The sequence below is a fragment of the Mobula hypostoma genome, chromosome 3, assembly GCF_963921235.1.
Source record: "Mobula hypostoma chromosome 3, sMobHyp1.1, whole genome shotgun sequence".
NCBI lineage: Eukaryota > Metazoa > Chordata > Chondrichthyes > Myliobatiformes > Myliobatidae > Mobula > Mobula hypostoma.
In genome coordinates, this window is record NC_086099.1 from 147841383 (window position 1) to 147857709 (window position 16327).

Genomic DNA, 16327 nt, shown 5'->3' on the forward strand with positions numbered 1-16327 from the left:
CTTGTTATTTCATGTTCAGCAGAGCAGCTAGGGAATGGGTGGGTGTTTTATTTCCAGATCAGCGCCACGCCGTGATAGAATGGCACAGTTGTGCTTGAGATCTCCGTGGGTATTGTAAGCCCTCGGCGCTCACAGAGAGTTATTCCTTAGATTTGGAAAAGTCTTGATGAGAGATTAAATGGATAGAGATAGAGATCTGCTTTATTGCATTTCTATTGGGCAGAATACAGTTTCCATAATTCTGATCTTTGTATATTTTTCCCAGGTTATAGTGCCTTACAGGAATTTTAATTGTTAATTCTAACATACAAAATGTTAAATGTATTGTTTTAAAAAGAAATAAATTCACAATGATATAATTAAGTGCAGGGCACAGTGATGCACTGGTGCTAATTATGATTGTTTCTGTGACTCAAGTGTACCGTTTCATATAATTAAACACTGTGATCTCCCCTGACCTACTGAATGCAGAACATAAGAGGGAAGCACACCCTACTACTGGTGTAATGTTAATAATAAAATATACTCATTGAAGTATGCATTAGTTTTGCATTCCAATGAAGCATCAAATTAAGCTGAAGTGAGCACTGTGGCATATTATTACAACTTAATGTTTTGCAAACTAAGGAACTGTTAAGGAAGCAGTTCCTGTCATTGAAAAAATATGTGAATGATCATTAGAGAGTGAATAAACATTAATTAGTGATTAATTTATCCCATTTTTTTAAACCCATGCATGATATATAGAGCACTTCATTTATAATACAGCGCTCATTAGAGAGCTAACCTGATTTCTTACCTGGTGCAATAGGTACTGGTGAGATATTTCTAGAATGTAAAAGTGTTGGCCATTACCCATTATGTACTTCATTTACAATGTTTCATTTCTTAAAAACTGAACTACCATAGCTTAGGGATACATTAATATAGAAATATTTTTGTAATCAGTTTTTCTGACGCTGGGCCCATAACCTTCAATGGTTTGGCTTTTCTAGTGCTCATCTAAATAATTCTTAAATTTGTGAGAACATGTGCCTCCACCTCCCCCTTCATTCCAAATTCCAAGTACTTCTTATTCTTTGTTCCTCTCTCCAACTATATGGGTGAAAAAGTACTTTCTCAAATCAACCTATCCATGCTCCTCATAATTTTGCATACCTCAATCAGGTCTCTTCTACAAAGAAAGGAAACTCCACCTATGCAGTCTTTCCTCATAGCTGAAACATTCCATCTCAGGCACATTCTGGTGAATCCCTGCAGCACAGTGGCATAGTTAGCTCCACAGCATCAGAGATCTGGGTTCCAACCTGATCTCTGGTACTGCCTATGTCCAATGTTTCATGACTATATGGGTGTCCTTCAGACAATCCAATTCCTACTGGTTCAGAGATTAAAAATTGGCCACTCTAAATACTACCCAAGTGCAGAGGTAACTGATGTGACCTTAAGAGGGACAGTATTGGAATATAAAGCAAAAATAAATACTGCCAGATATGGTCAAGGAAGATAAAGAGAAGCAATATTTCAGATGGAAAACCATTCGTCAAGTATATGGGGAGAATGTGTTACAAGGGGAAAAAATATTAGTGGATGAAAGTGAGTGTTTTGTGAACCAACATAGACGATGGGCTGAAGTGGCCTTCTATGGTGATAGGAGATCTGAAAATATTATGGAAGATCACACTCGCTTCAGTTTTCATATGCAGCGGACAGAACTACATATAGATCTGTTGCTCAACTAACATTTTATATAATTATATCATGAACTCCCTGCCTTTATGCTGTACCCCTAACTAATGAAGGCAAGTATCCTATATTCTTTACAAACCACCTTATTTACCTGTGCTACTACCATTAGGAATTCTTTCAAATGTAAACCAATGTCCTACTACTCCTACTTCTTAGGACTCTGTTGTTCATTGTGCACCTACTAGCTTTATGGGTCTTCTCAAAATATATCGCCTGACATTTCCCAGCCTGTTGTATTGTCCTACCACCCTTATCCTAGGAAAGAGTAGTAACGAAATTCACACTGAAGTCTATGTTGTAGGCCAGACCAAAGAGAGTAAAATTACTATTACCTTTTTTTATACTTTCTCTGAACACAGTAATCATTCAGCAATGGGAATGAAACCCCCTAACATTAATCCGCAATCTGCAATTGGATCTTCAGGTTTCAATTTCTCTCAGCAGCTGTCTTCCTGGGCTTAATGGGGCATTTCAAGCAAGTTTCCTGTGGAAGTTTCGGAATGTCCTGTAAAACATGTAGTGTTATGTTATGGTGAATAAAAGGCAGGAAAAATAGTGACAGGGTCTTGGAATGCAGCTTTCCTGAGATTTATCAATGAGGCAGAAACCCAGATGACTTAAAACATTAACTGTTTCTCTTTCCACAGATGTTGCCTGACCTGCTGAGTGCTTCTAGCTTATTCAGTTTCACCTCCATCCCTAGTTATGTTATGCGCTTCCTACCTTAACCAAATGTGTTCTGGAAAGTCCAAACATTTGTAGACAGGTATCTTTATAATTTTGCTTTAGGCTATAATAATTTCCTCACATAATAATATCTCACTAAATAAACTCAGCTTGTATTCTTAACCATAAGAAGATCTAATTGCTATTCCTTCTTAGCCAATCGTTACTGGTGTTAATTAACAATTATACCCTAATCTGCTAGTTCCTCACTGAAGAAAGTGACAGAAACATTCCCAAGGAGTGACAAACCATAAGGCTCACAAACAAAAGAAAATCTGCAATTGCTGGAAATCAAAGTAATACACACAAGCTGCTGGAGGAACTCAGCAGGCCAAGCACCATCTATGGAAAGAAGTAAACAGTTGCCGTTTTGGGCTGAAACCTTTCATCAAGACTGGAACAAAGAGATGAGAAGTCAGAGTAAGAAAGTGGGGGAGGGGAGGAAGAAGTACAAGGTTGTCGGAGATAGGAAAACGATGAGAGGGGGAGTTGTGAAGTAAACAGATGAGAAGTTGATTGGTGAAAGAGATAAATGGGCTGGAGAAGGGGAAATCTGATAGGAGAGGACAGAAGGCCATGGAGGAAAGGGAAAGGAGAGGAGCACCAGAGGGAGGTAACCAGAGCAAGCAGATAAGGTGAGAGGGAAATGGTGAAGGAGACAGGAGGGGCAATTACCAGAAGTTTGACAGTTGTGACAAGTTCATAAGTAATAGTATTTACAGTATGTTTCATACACAATTATAGCCACCTATTATATAAGAGTTATTACATTTTATAAGAGCTGTTACAATTGTGGCATTGAATTAAAGCAATTAGAAACCATAGAAACCATAGAAACTACAGCACAGAAACGGGCCTTTTGGCCCTTCTTGGCTGTGCCGAACCATTTTCTGCCTAGTCCCACTGACCTGCACACGGACCATAACCCTCCATACACCTCCCATCCATATATCTGTCCAATTTATTCTTAAATGTTAAAAAAGAACCCGCATTTACCACCTCGTCTGGCAGCTCATTCCATACTCCCACCACTCTCTGTGTGAAGAAGCCCCCCCTAATGTTCCCCTTAAACTTTTCCCCCCTCACCCTAAACCCAGGTCCTCTGGTTTTTTTCTCCCCTTGCCTCAGTGGAAAAAGCCTGCTTGCTTTCACTCTATCTATACCCATCATAATTTTATATACCTCTATCAAATCTCCCCTCATTCTTCTACACTCCAGGGAATAAAGTCCCAACCTATTCAACCTTTCTCTGTAACTGAGTTTCTGAAGTCCCGGCAACTTCCTTGTAAACCTTCAACCTTATTAATATCCTTCCTGTGATTTGGTCACCAAAACTGAACACAATACTCCAGATTCGGCCTCACCAATGCCTTATACAACCTCATCATAACATTCCAGCTCTTATACTCAATACTTTGATTAATAAAGGCCAGTGTACCAAATTGGTCAGGAATATGACATACTTTCATTCTTATTCAGGTGCAAAGTTATCCTCCCACTAGTTACAGACTCACTGCTGTAGGTTTATCTTTGTCCCAGGTTTCCTGGTCCACATACAGTGTACTAAGGATACTTGTTTCCTCAGGCTTTTGCATACGTGACCTTAATGCTCCAACAAGCTGCTGTGCTGTATGAATCACTGTAATTACGATTTGGGTTGGGTTGAAGTTCAATCTCCTCAGCGAAACCTGTCTTAAGGCTGCATACTTGGCCTTTGGGTGATGATTTTGGTGATTTGTAGTTTACTAGGGATAGTATATTATTTTTCCACTTTATCCATATTATGTTTCATTAAGAATGTAACTTGTTCTTACAGACTAATCTTACTGCTCTGTATTGTCTGACATGAAGATTTTTGATGTTAGAGGGGGCAAACAAATGCTGATGAATAAAAGAAAAATGAAGAAAGTGAGGGGGAAGAAAAGGAATGTAACTTTTAAAGCAAATGGCTGGACAGAAATAATCTGTTTTACGACCCTGTCAAAACTGAAAGTTACAAATGAAGCTTGTATGTCTTTGACGAGGACTTGATCGCTTATCTTTTCATCAAAAGCAAAGTGAGACAAGGCTGCCCATCAGTTTGAAGATTCAAATATTAAATCTGGCTTCAGCCTATTTGAAAAGCCTGTACATTATCGAGCAGATATTTCTATTTTGAATTGGTATCATCTTGACGCAAGATCACTTCAGTGGAACTATGCAGAAGCACTAAGCCACTTATAGTTCTGTCACCTTTTTAGACATAAATGTCATTGTATTTGACTTTCATATTTCCATTTTGATTTCTTGCAGTTGCTGGATAAGTGTTGAAACATACCTGCTTTATATAGTGCACGCCCCGATTGTTGCAGCATTATTGGTAAGGATTTCAATTCAATGGTTAATATACAGTTGTGTGGCTACAGTAATGATACTTGTAGCAAAGTACTATGATGAATAATTTTGCAGGAAGTGCTTAACCTTCTAAAACATAAATATGTTTCTGGCCTTGGCCATATAATCTCTTTAGTAAATCCATACAATTACAAGAATCACCATACTAGCTATAAATAACCTTGGAGTCAAAGTTACATTTTTTAATTGCTTTTGGCCCTATATATCAATGGAGTGGTGTAGCTTGGGCTAAACGCCAAGATACACCATACCTGATAACACCAGAATGAGGGAGCTCTATCTTAAGTATAATCTCAGGTTCTCATGCAGATGGGGCAATATTGTTGCCACTCTGTGTTACCAATAGACAGAAAGGGCCTACAGAAAATGACTGAATTTTCTGGAAGTAGGGAGACCATATTCTTTATCCAAGTTTCACCATATGACTATGGGCACGTTCAGTGGAGACTCAGTCCACAACAGTTCGCGTAAGTATTTCAAGGTCATATTGAGACCCAAATTATTAGGTCTAATTTCATCTGCTCAATCTCCAAATTTATGATTGGAGAGTATAAGAACAACTCTGCATCTTCAGGGTGAATTTATCAATCACTCAAATATATGCAACTTTTTTAAAAAAAGAGGCTCTCATGATTTGTTCAAACTGAAAAAAATCAGACATTCAGAAAATTGTTGATAGACCAGTATATTGTCATCAATGGTGGTTTTAATTCTGTTGTTTCTATTAGCAAGATATCCAATAAAAGAAGTAATTTAAACAAAGATACAGTGCTTGATGTTTCCAGCTAGAGATGTATTATTTGAAGGTTTGTCAGTTTGTGGTCACCACTCATGAACATTACAGTATTTTCCTTTGAAGTGCACTCAATTAGCATACCAAGGATCATTCACAAGTTCAGGGTACATCAGGATGTCTTACTCACCATCAATGACCGTCATAAATTCCAACATTAGTTTCCTATGTTTTTCAAACGTTTACTTCAAAGATTTTAAACATTATGTGCATAATTCTTTTCATTTAACAACTGTCTTTAGGCAAAGTTCCCTGCTGGAAGTTGAAACACATAATGGCACTACTGCTCTTGAGCTGCTGGACTCTTTATTGCAACTCAAGCTTAAACTGTTGTGCTGACAACAGGGATTCCGCACAAACTGCATTCAGATGGTTTCTACCAGTTTCTGGTGAACAAGATGACCATTTGAAAAACAGCATGAATACTTTGGAATATCTTGTTTTAATCTCAGTTGCTGCACTAAATAGAGTCTTCAACATTGAACAACTTTTAAATAGTTCTGTCCACTGGGACGTTCGATCTCAGATACAGTCTGTAATACCCAGTAAGCTGCTTAATTAGAATATTTGATTCAATTGATAAATCAGGCTGATACTGTGGTAAGCATATTTCCCTCATAGTGCTTGGTATCGTTCATCTTGCTCAGCTCAGTATAGTATAAGATATTAATGGATGACAGAAAATGGAAATGGAAGGGGGTTTGCAACATATAAAATATGTAAGGATACTCAAGGAAAGACGAGAACACTTGGAAGAGGAGCCAGATTTGTACCTTGGTGGGAGAACGGCAATAATGATTCATTGGGTGTGCATAGACCTAAATAGGATAACCATTTATCCATCATTCAATTCAGACGTTTTGTTCAAACAGTCCATTCAGATTCCACATCCGAAACGCTCAGATACTCTGAAACCCTGCCTTTATGCTCCACCCCTAACTAATGAAGGCAAGTATCCTATATTCTTTACAAACCACCTTATTTACCTGTGCTACTACCATTAGGAATTCTTTCAAATGTAAACCAATGTCCTAATACTCCTACTTCTTAGGACTCTGTTGTTCATTGTGCACCTACTAGTTTTATTGGTCTTCTCAAAATATATCGCCTGATATTTCCCAGCCCGTTGTATTGTCCTACCACCCTTATCCTAGGAAAGAGTAGTAACGAAATTCACACTGAAGTCTATGTTGTAGGCCAGGCTAAAGAGAGTAAAATTATTATTACTTTTTTTTATACTTTCTCTGAACACAGTAATCATTCAGCAATGGGAATGAAACCCCCTAACATTAATTCGCAATCTGCAATTGGATCTTCAGGTCTCAATTTCTCTCGGCAGCTGTCTTCCTGGGCTTAATGGGGCATTTCAAGCAAGTTTCCTCTTTTGAGAGATTAAAAAGATAGAAAGTGTTTTATTTTGCACAAAAAAAATTAACTACCTCTAGTAGCCCATAATCTGGCTAATAATTCTGTAGTCAAATCTTGTCCTCTTATGTGCCTGGTTAGGAATAACATGGCTCACATGCATGGGATTTCTTTGTTGGTTGACTGCTTAATTGAGAATATTATCCATTGCGTATTAATTCTTCATTTTCCAATGCATGCCATCCTATTCTCCAGACTCTGTTGACATCTAATTGCATCTCCCAGTGCATGAGATGTACAGTGTTCAAGATACTTTGCAATCCTGTTAATGATAAACTTTCCCTCAACAGACATTGCAAGTCACATATTCATAATTCCAATGTTGCCCTCTTTTCCTCTGCCCAGTGAGATTCAGCTATCAAATTTTACCTCTCCAGGCCTACCCTGAGCATTTTTAACAAAGCCTTGTAGATCATAAAACCATAAGGTATAGGAGTAGAATTAGGCCATCTGGCCCATCGAATCTGCTCCGCCTTTCAATCTTGGCTGATCCTTTTTTTTCTATATCCTCCTCAACCCCCGTTCCCAGCCTTCTCCCCGTAACCTTTGATGCCATGTCCAATCAAGAAACTATCAATCTCTGCCTTAAATACACCCATCGACCTGGTATCCACAGCTGCATGTGGGAACAAATTCCATAAAGTTCACCACCATTTGGCTAAAGAAATTTCCCCGCAGCTCTGCTTTGAAAGGGCGCCTTTCTAGCCTGAGGCTATATCCTCTTGTCCTAGACTCTCCCACCATGGGAAATATCATTTCCACATCTACTCTGTGTAGGTCTTTCAATATTCAAAAGGTCTCAATGAGATCCCCCCTCATCTTTCTGAATCCCAGCGAGTACAGACCCAAAGTCATCAAACATTCCTTGTATGATAACCTCTTCATTCCTGGAATCATCCTTGTGAACCTCCTCTGGACCCTCTCAAATACCAGCACATCTTTTCTAAGATGAGGGGCCCAAAACTGTTCACAATACTAAAGGTGAGGCCTCACCAGTGCCTTATAAAGCCTCAGCATCACATCTTTGCTCTTATAGTCTAGACCTCTTGAAATGAATGCTGACATGGCATCTGCCTTCCTCACCACCAACTCAGCCTGCAAGTTAACCTCTAGGGTTTTCTGCACAATGACTCCCAATTCCCTCTGCATCTCAGATTCCTGGATTTCCTCCTTCTTTAGAAAATAGTCCACACATTTCTTTCTACTACCAAAGTGCATGACCTTGCATTTTCCAACATGGTATTTCATTTGCCACTTTCTTGCCCATTCTCCTAATCTAAGCCCCTCTGCATCCTATCTGTTTCCTCAACACCACCTGCCCCTCCACCAATCTTCATATTACCTGCAAATTTGTCAACAAAGCCATCTATTCCATTATCTAAATCATTTCTATACAGCATAAAAAGAAGTGGTCCCAACACTGACCCCTGTGGAACACCACTAGTCACTGGCAGCCAACCAGAAAGGGATCCTTTTATTCCCACCCGCTGACTCCTACCAATTAGCCGATGCTCTAACCAGGGGTCCCCAACCTTTTTTGTGCTGCGGACCGGTTTAATATTGACAATATTCTTGCGGACCGGTCGACCCAGGGGCGGGGGGGGTGGGGGTGGTGTAGGGTTGCCAACGAACTAGAGTAGCAGTCAAAGAAAGACTACAATGACCATGAACCCTTGCACGGGCACCAGTGCGCATGCATGTACCTGCTGATATTATTCTCTGCAAAGCGTTTTTGGCGATTCTGTTCGGCGGGGGGGGGGAGGGTATGTTCATCACGACTGGAATATTGGTAATAAGGGGCTAATACACTCAATTTCATTTCTAAAAGGGTTTATCTGACGAATTTAATATTAAACACACAGCGCATATTTTCCTCGCATGAATATAGTGATAAGTCAATCATCAGGGGAGGACGGGGAGCTTGAAGTGTTGAAAGAACTTGCAGTAGAAGTGGTAGAGGTAGGTTCGATATTATTTAAAGAAGAATTGGATAGGTATATGGACAGGAAAGGAATGGAGGGTTATGGGCTGAGTGCAGGTTGGTGAGACTAGGTGAGAGTAGCTTTCGGCATGGACTAGAAGGGCCGAGATCGCCTATTTCCGTGCTATAATTGTTATATGGTTATATAAGTCACTTATCAGTCAACAGCATCATAACATTTTAAGTAACGTTTGGATATTAAACACACAGCACATATTTTCCCCGTATGAACATATAAAATCATTGCAACACACCAATATCGCTGAATCAGTGCGAGCCCTGGGCTTGTTTCCCTGCAACAAGATGGTCCTATCGAGGGGTGATGGGAGACAGCGATACTCGAAGGAGGTTCCTTATGTCCAGTCTATTTAGTTTTCGTCGCATTCATTGTAGAGATATGTTGGAAATGGAAGCAACATTTTCAGTTCTTTTGTGGCTATCTCAGGATATTTAGCCTTGACTTTGATCCAGAATGCCGGCAGAGATGTTATGTCAAACATACTTTTCAGCCCGCCGTCATTTGCAAGTTTGAGGAGTTGACCTTCTTCCCGCGCTGACATGGATGACACGCGGGTAATGAGCTCACGTGCGTTCAAGCTCAACAGTGGGCGTGACAGGGAATGAGGAAAGGTGCAGCTGACTCATATCGCCAAATCATATCGTTTCCTCGTGGCCCGGTAGCAAATGCTCTGCGGCCTGGTGGTTGGGGACCGCTGCTCTAACCATGTTAGTAACTTTCTGGTAATACCTTGGGCTCTTAACTTGGTGCCTCATGTGTGGCACCTTTTCAAAGGCCTTCTGAGAGTCCAAATATACAACATCTGCTCCATCCCCTTTATCTATCCTGCTCGTAATCTCCTCAAAGAATTCCAAGAGGTTTGTCAGGCAGGGTTTTCCCTGAAGGAAACCATGCTGATTTTGTACTCTCTTGTCCTGTGTCACCAAGTACTCTATCACCCCTCAGCCTTAACAATTGACTCCAACATCTTCCCAACCACTGAGGTCAGGCTAATTGGTCTATAATTTTCTTTCTGCTGCCTTCCTCCTTTCTTAAAGAGAGGAGTAACATTTGCAATTTTTCAGCCCTCTGGCACCATGCCAGAGTCAAATGATTTTTGAAAGATCATTTCTAATGCCACCACAATCTCTAATACTACCTCTTTTAGAAACCTAAGGTACAGTTCCTCTGGTCTGGGTGACTTAAGTACCTTTAGGTCTTTCAGCTTTTTGAGCACCTTCTCTCTTGTAACAGTAACTGCACCCACTTCTCACACTACAACATCAGGTATACTGTTAGTATCTTCCACAGTGAAGACTGACACAAAATACTCATTTAGTTCCTCAGCCATCTCCTTGTCCCCTGTTATTATTTCTCCTGCCTCAGTTTCTAGTGCTGCTATACCCACTCTCATTTCTCTTTTATTTTTAACATACTTGAAAAAACTTTTACCATCCACTTTGATATTATTTGCTCACTTGCTTTCATATTTCATCTTTTCCCTTCTAATGATTGTTTTAGTTGCTCTCTGTAGGTTTTTAAAAACTTCCTAATCCTCTATCTTCCCACTAATTTTTGCTTTGTTGTATGCCCTTTCTTTTTCTTTTACAATAACTTTGACTTCCCTTGTCAGCCACAGTTGTACTATTTTACCATTTGAGTATTTCTTCATTTTTGGAATACACATGTCCTGCACCTTCCTCATTTTTCCCAGAAACAGATGCCATTGCTGCTCTGCTGACATCCCTACCAGCAGCTCCTTCCAATTTACTTTGGCCATCTCCTCTCTCATACCACTGTAATTTCCCTTACTCCACTAAAGTACTGCTGCATCAGACTTTGTTTTCTCCCTATCACATTTCACGTTGAACACAATCATATTGTGATCACTGGTTCCGAAGGGTCCTTTTACCTTAAGCTCGCTAATTGCCTCCAGTTCATTACATACACCCAATCCAGTATAGCTGATCCCCTAGTAGGCTCAACGACAAACTGCTCCAAAAAGCTATCTCTTAGGCATGCAACAAACTCACTCTCTTGAGATCCATTACCAGCTTAATTTTCCCAATCGACCTGCAGGTTAAAATCTCCCTTGACTACCATAATATTGCCCTTTTGACTTGCCCTTTCTATTTCCTGTTGTAGCCTTTGGTCCATCTTGCAGCCACTGATGGGACGCCGGTATATAGCTACCACAAACATCCTTTTAACCCTGCAGTTTCTTAACTCAACCCACAAGGATTCAATATCTTTTGATCCTATGTCACATCTTTCTATTGATTTGATGTCATTCTTTACCAGTAGAGCCACACCACCCCCTCTGCCTACCTTCCTATCCTTCTGATATAATGTGTAACCTTGGACATTCAGTTCCCAACTACAACCATCCTTCAGCCACGTTTCAGTGATGGCCACAACATCATACCTGGCAATCTGTAATATTGCAACAAGATCACCTACCTTGTTTCTTATACTATGCGTATTTAAATACAACACCTTGAGTTCTGTATTTGCTATTGTTTCTGATTCTACATCCCTAATGATTTGATACTCAGCCTGTTGGCTGCAACTAAGTCCCATTACCTGCCTGCCCTTCCTGACAATCTGACTGCACGCTATCTTTACTTATTTTACCATCTGTCCTTTCCTGAGTTCCTTCACTCTGATTCCCATCCCCTCCCCCCTGCCCCCCGCCAAGTTAGTTTAAACCCTCCCCAACAGCTCTAACAAACCTGCCTGCAAGAATATGGCCCCCCTTGGGTTCAGGTGCAGCCCGTCACTTTTGAACAGGTCATACTTCCCCCAGAAGAGATCCCAATTATCCAAGAAACTGAAGCCCATCCCTCTACACCAACTTCTCAGCCACACATTTATCTGCCAGATCATCCTGTCTCTACCCTCACAGGCACGTGGCACAAGCAGCAACCCAGAACTTACTACTGGAAGGTCCTGCTCCTCAGCTTCCTACCTAAATTCTCTTTTCAGGACTTTGTTGCTTTTCCTTCCTATGTCATTGGTACCAATATGCACCAATCTCTCTCTCCAAAATGTTGTGGATGCGATCTGAGCCAGGTGCCTTGACCATGGCACCTGGGAGGCAACATACCATCCGGGTGTCCCGCTGACATCCACAGAATCTTTTGACTTTTCTTTCCACTTCTTCAATTGAATTATGAATGATCTATCCATTGAAGAGATGAAGTTTACAATGTGAAACCTTGCAAAGTTAGGGCTCCTGAGTGAATTTGCACAACAGCAGATTATAATGGAGAAGATGAAAGTTATTCAATCATAAAGGAAAGTATGAACTGCCTCAGTGGGGAAAGGACAGAAAAGTTTCCTGATCTTCAGCTCTCTGGAAAATATGTGATTCTGCACTAGCATTTTTCAGTATGAAGAAGATAATATTTTTAAAATATCTTTGTGTTTCATGACAGTGGTTCATGTGTGTATCTGTGGTTCATGACAGTGTCGAATGTATGTTCTTAAGAACTATGGGTGGCAATAAATGACATCAGAAAAATTGGAGAGAGGCAGGTCAATATAAAAAAGACTGTCTATTTTAAAGCCCAACCCAAAACAGAGAGTTTTTATTGCTTATAGAAAGGGGAATTTAAAATGTCCTGAAAACTGGAAAAAAAAATCAGCTTTTAAGTGAAAAGGAAAGAAATAAACCACACATTTAAACAATGGTAACAAGCACTGTCACTAAGTGGAATTGAATACCAGTAGTTTTAATTATACATATTAAAAACAAATTTATTATGGGAGACTGTGCAACCAACAGAGAACTCTATGCACCAGATTACATCAGCCATAAGTACAGTACAAACTCCAACCAGGACGGTAATACTGACCAGGAATACTGACTTTACATTTCAGAAGTTTAAAAAAAGTCTACTCTTTGCTGAATGAGAAAATATGTACTGCTTGAACTAACTTTTGAAACTCTAATTTAAATATAAGGCACATCGAAGAAAATGATGATTCAATTTGTGGAACGAACTTCCAGCAGAAGTGGTTGAGGCAGGTTCAATGTTGTCGTTTAATGTTAAACTGGACAGCTATATATACAGGAAAGGAATGGAGGGTTACGGGCTGAGTGCAGGTTGGTGGGACAAAGTGAGGGGAAGAGTTCAGCACGGACTAGAAGGGCTGAGATGGCCTGTTTCCATACTGTAATTGCTATATGGTTATATATGGTTATAATATTAAAATTCAATTAATTACACACAGCATGAGAACTGGACAATTCTGTTTAATGCACTTCATGGGAATATGTTATATTTTCATTAGGTAAAAGTGACATTATTCTTCTCAAGGATCAACGTTATTCACCCATATACATTTACCTGTATTAGTAATTTGCTTTGGAACATTGCAACAAAAAATAACATGCAAAAATTATAAAAAAGGATTATATAAAAATAAGTTAGAAGTTAAAGTACAGATATGGAATAAAATGTGCATAAATACATTAATAGCAGCATGTATTTATAATGTTAACAGCAGGTTTAAAGTGTTTATAGAGCATTTCTGTGACTGAGGTAATAGGTAGAATGGGGTGAGGGGGGCTAACTAAAATGATTGATCAGATTAACTGGCTGGAGGAAGAAACTTTTAAGATGATGTAAAGTACTATATGTCGTTTTTTGATGGAAAACTGGACTATATATAATTTGTTTTCCAGTAATTTAGAACTCCAAAGTGAAATCAAACAGTGAGGAATTCCATGATTCAAAGCTCCATATTCCTGTTATGTAGTCAAAAAGCTTTTCTGACATATTCAGGAAAAAAAAAGCTACACATTTACTGCTTCTTATTTCCGGTAAAGTGTGATTTCCAAATCACAACAGGTACACTAACTTGAGTTTGCAACATCATCCATGTGATACTAGAATTTGAAAAATCAGAACTTACAATCTGAGTCCTTGTGATGTTTTAAGGAGAAAGGAATTAGTTTCAAGATATTGCAGTTTTGTTCTGTTCCTGTGCAAATGAAACCAGACCCTCAGCTTTGCAATAATATCTTAACTCTGTAAATGCTCTTTTTGTTGAAAATGTGACATTTTGTATCCTTTTGAAGTCTTTATGAAAATGGATCTTCAGTCAGATAAAACTGGTTACAAGGCTGTCAGAGTAATCCACCACGTCATTTACAAGCCTGTTTCAAAGTCTCATTTCTAACTTCTAGTCTGATTGTCTTTACAACAGATTGTTGTTGAAGCATTAGTAAGATTATTTTCCTCTGATGTTCATGGACCCACTATATCATTTACTGGACCATTTTTTTACAACCTCCTAACATTAACTCAGTTTAATTAGGCAATTATAAAAGTTTTCAGATGTTCCAACTGTACCTGCTCACTCATCCAATCTTGTCTCTAGCCTGAAATCACTTCAGAGCAGTAGAATAAATATATAATTCTGAAGTAACTTTTGAGGTTAAAACTAATGATGAAGCAAATTATATTATATCATGAACTCAGATTTTACATCTAAGAATCTTCTGTCCCTGATGCAACCTGTATAGAGATGTACCAACAAATACCGTCCAACCCCCTCCCCCCTTAATTGTGTACCTCAGTATAAAGTTTTGATATCAGAGAGCTCTGTGCACCAAAGTCAGCAAAGATAAAAATAAAACACAGAACTTTTTATATTCAGCACAATTAGGCCTTGCCACTTTAGATGAGTTTTGGAGAACAGCCCAGCTTTTAAAATATGCAGTTTCCTTGTGAGTAAGCGTGGTGTGTTTGGTTTGCTGACCATTGGTAATCTTCTCGCTTTAGTTCTGTTATACTTGAGTCAAGATATAGTATTAGTTTTAGTAATAGTCGAGCTTTAGTCCAGATGAAGGGTCTCAGCCCAAAACGCCATCCTTTCCATAGATGCTGCCTGGCCTGCTGAGCTCCTCCAGCATTTTGTGTGTGTTGCCTTGGATTTCCAGCATCTGCAGGTTTTCTCATGTTTAGTGTTTATTTATTGGATTTGAATATAATTCTGAAGTGACCTCAGCCTGGAGACAACACTGGATGAGTGAGCTCTCAAATGTTTGTCTTGTCAATGATACCCCGACCAATAAATAAGTTAAATAGAAAGGAAGTCTGTGCAAAAAGTCCCTCTGACTGAGCTCATATGGATTGCAGTGGCCTCTTCGTGCCTCTTGTTCTGTCATTTCAGGTTCATTTTCCTTTGATCTTCTTTGATGTATTTCAAGGATAAGTAGATAGAACAAAATGATAATCTTTCTTTCGAATGAAGTTGCTAATTAGTAACTTTATTAATTAATGCAAGTTTGTCAAGGATGCAGTTTATATTAAATGAAAATTCTTTAAGAATATTCATTCAATCTATCAAGCCCAGGCCTTCCACAATATACATCGATTCTACCATACTCAGTGGAGAGAATATTCTGCAAACTTCCAGCATAATCTTGAAAAGTCAAGGAGCAAATTTCCGTCATTATCATAGTAAGGGTTTCATTTTGAAATATTGTTTACCATTTATAATGTCTATGTCCACTTAAGTTCCTTCAATGGAACAGTTAGATAAGAGTGTATGTGTGATTTAGTTGAGCGTGCCTATTAGTGCGTCATGAATAACCATGACTTTGGAATTTGAGGAAAAGTATATTTCTTATATTTTTGCTGGAATTTGGAATTGGTGGTGGTCGGAGTGGGGAGATGAAGGAAGAGCATATGAGCTTATATTAATATTCTTGCATCTGGAAGCCAATATTTTTATTAATGTCTAGTATTATACAACCCCATACTTCGGTTAAGCAGTATCTTATTTATTTCTTGCAATATGTAAAACTTCTGAAAGTTTCCTCTGCTTTGCTGTCATTGGCAGGTGAACTTGTTCTTCTTGCTGAACATTGTTCGTGTCTTGGTTACAAAGTTGAGAGACACTCACCGCTCTGAATCCAATATGTACATGAAGGCTGTCAGGGCAACTTTAATACTTGTGCCGCTGTTGGGTATTCAATTTGTTATTATTCCTTGGAGACCAGAAAACCGACTGGCTGGAGAAATTTATGACTATATTATGAATATATTTGTGCATTACCAGGTATGCCACTGTGATATTTAAAGATACTGTATATTCTGAAGGTGTTGAATGCAATTTAGTTATTGCCAGTAATCTACAACTTACATGTGCCGGAAGATATAAGGAAATACTGGTAGTTCCACACTAAACCCTTAAATATCAGTATTTTTTTTTATTTTTATACATTCAAGAGCCTTACTTTTGAATT

At 39.0% G+C, this 16327-nt stretch overlaps 1 protein-coding gene across 4 annotated transcripts in view; it reads left to right on the forward strand.

Moving 5' to 3' along the window:
* calcr (calcitonin receptor) overlaps positions 1-16327 on the forward strand; it is a 277766-nt gene that overhangs the window by 225026 nt on the left and 36413 nt on the right. For all 4 annotated transcript variants that reach the window (XM_063042335.1, XM_063042333.1, XM_063042336.1 and 1 more), the window contains 2 exons: positions 4768-4834; positions 15922-16140. In XM_063042335.1, coding sequence (XP_062898405.1) covers positions 4768-4834; positions 15922-16140 — 286 coding nt within the window. The remainder of the gene's footprint in view (positions 1-4767; positions 4835-15921; positions 16141-16327) is intronic.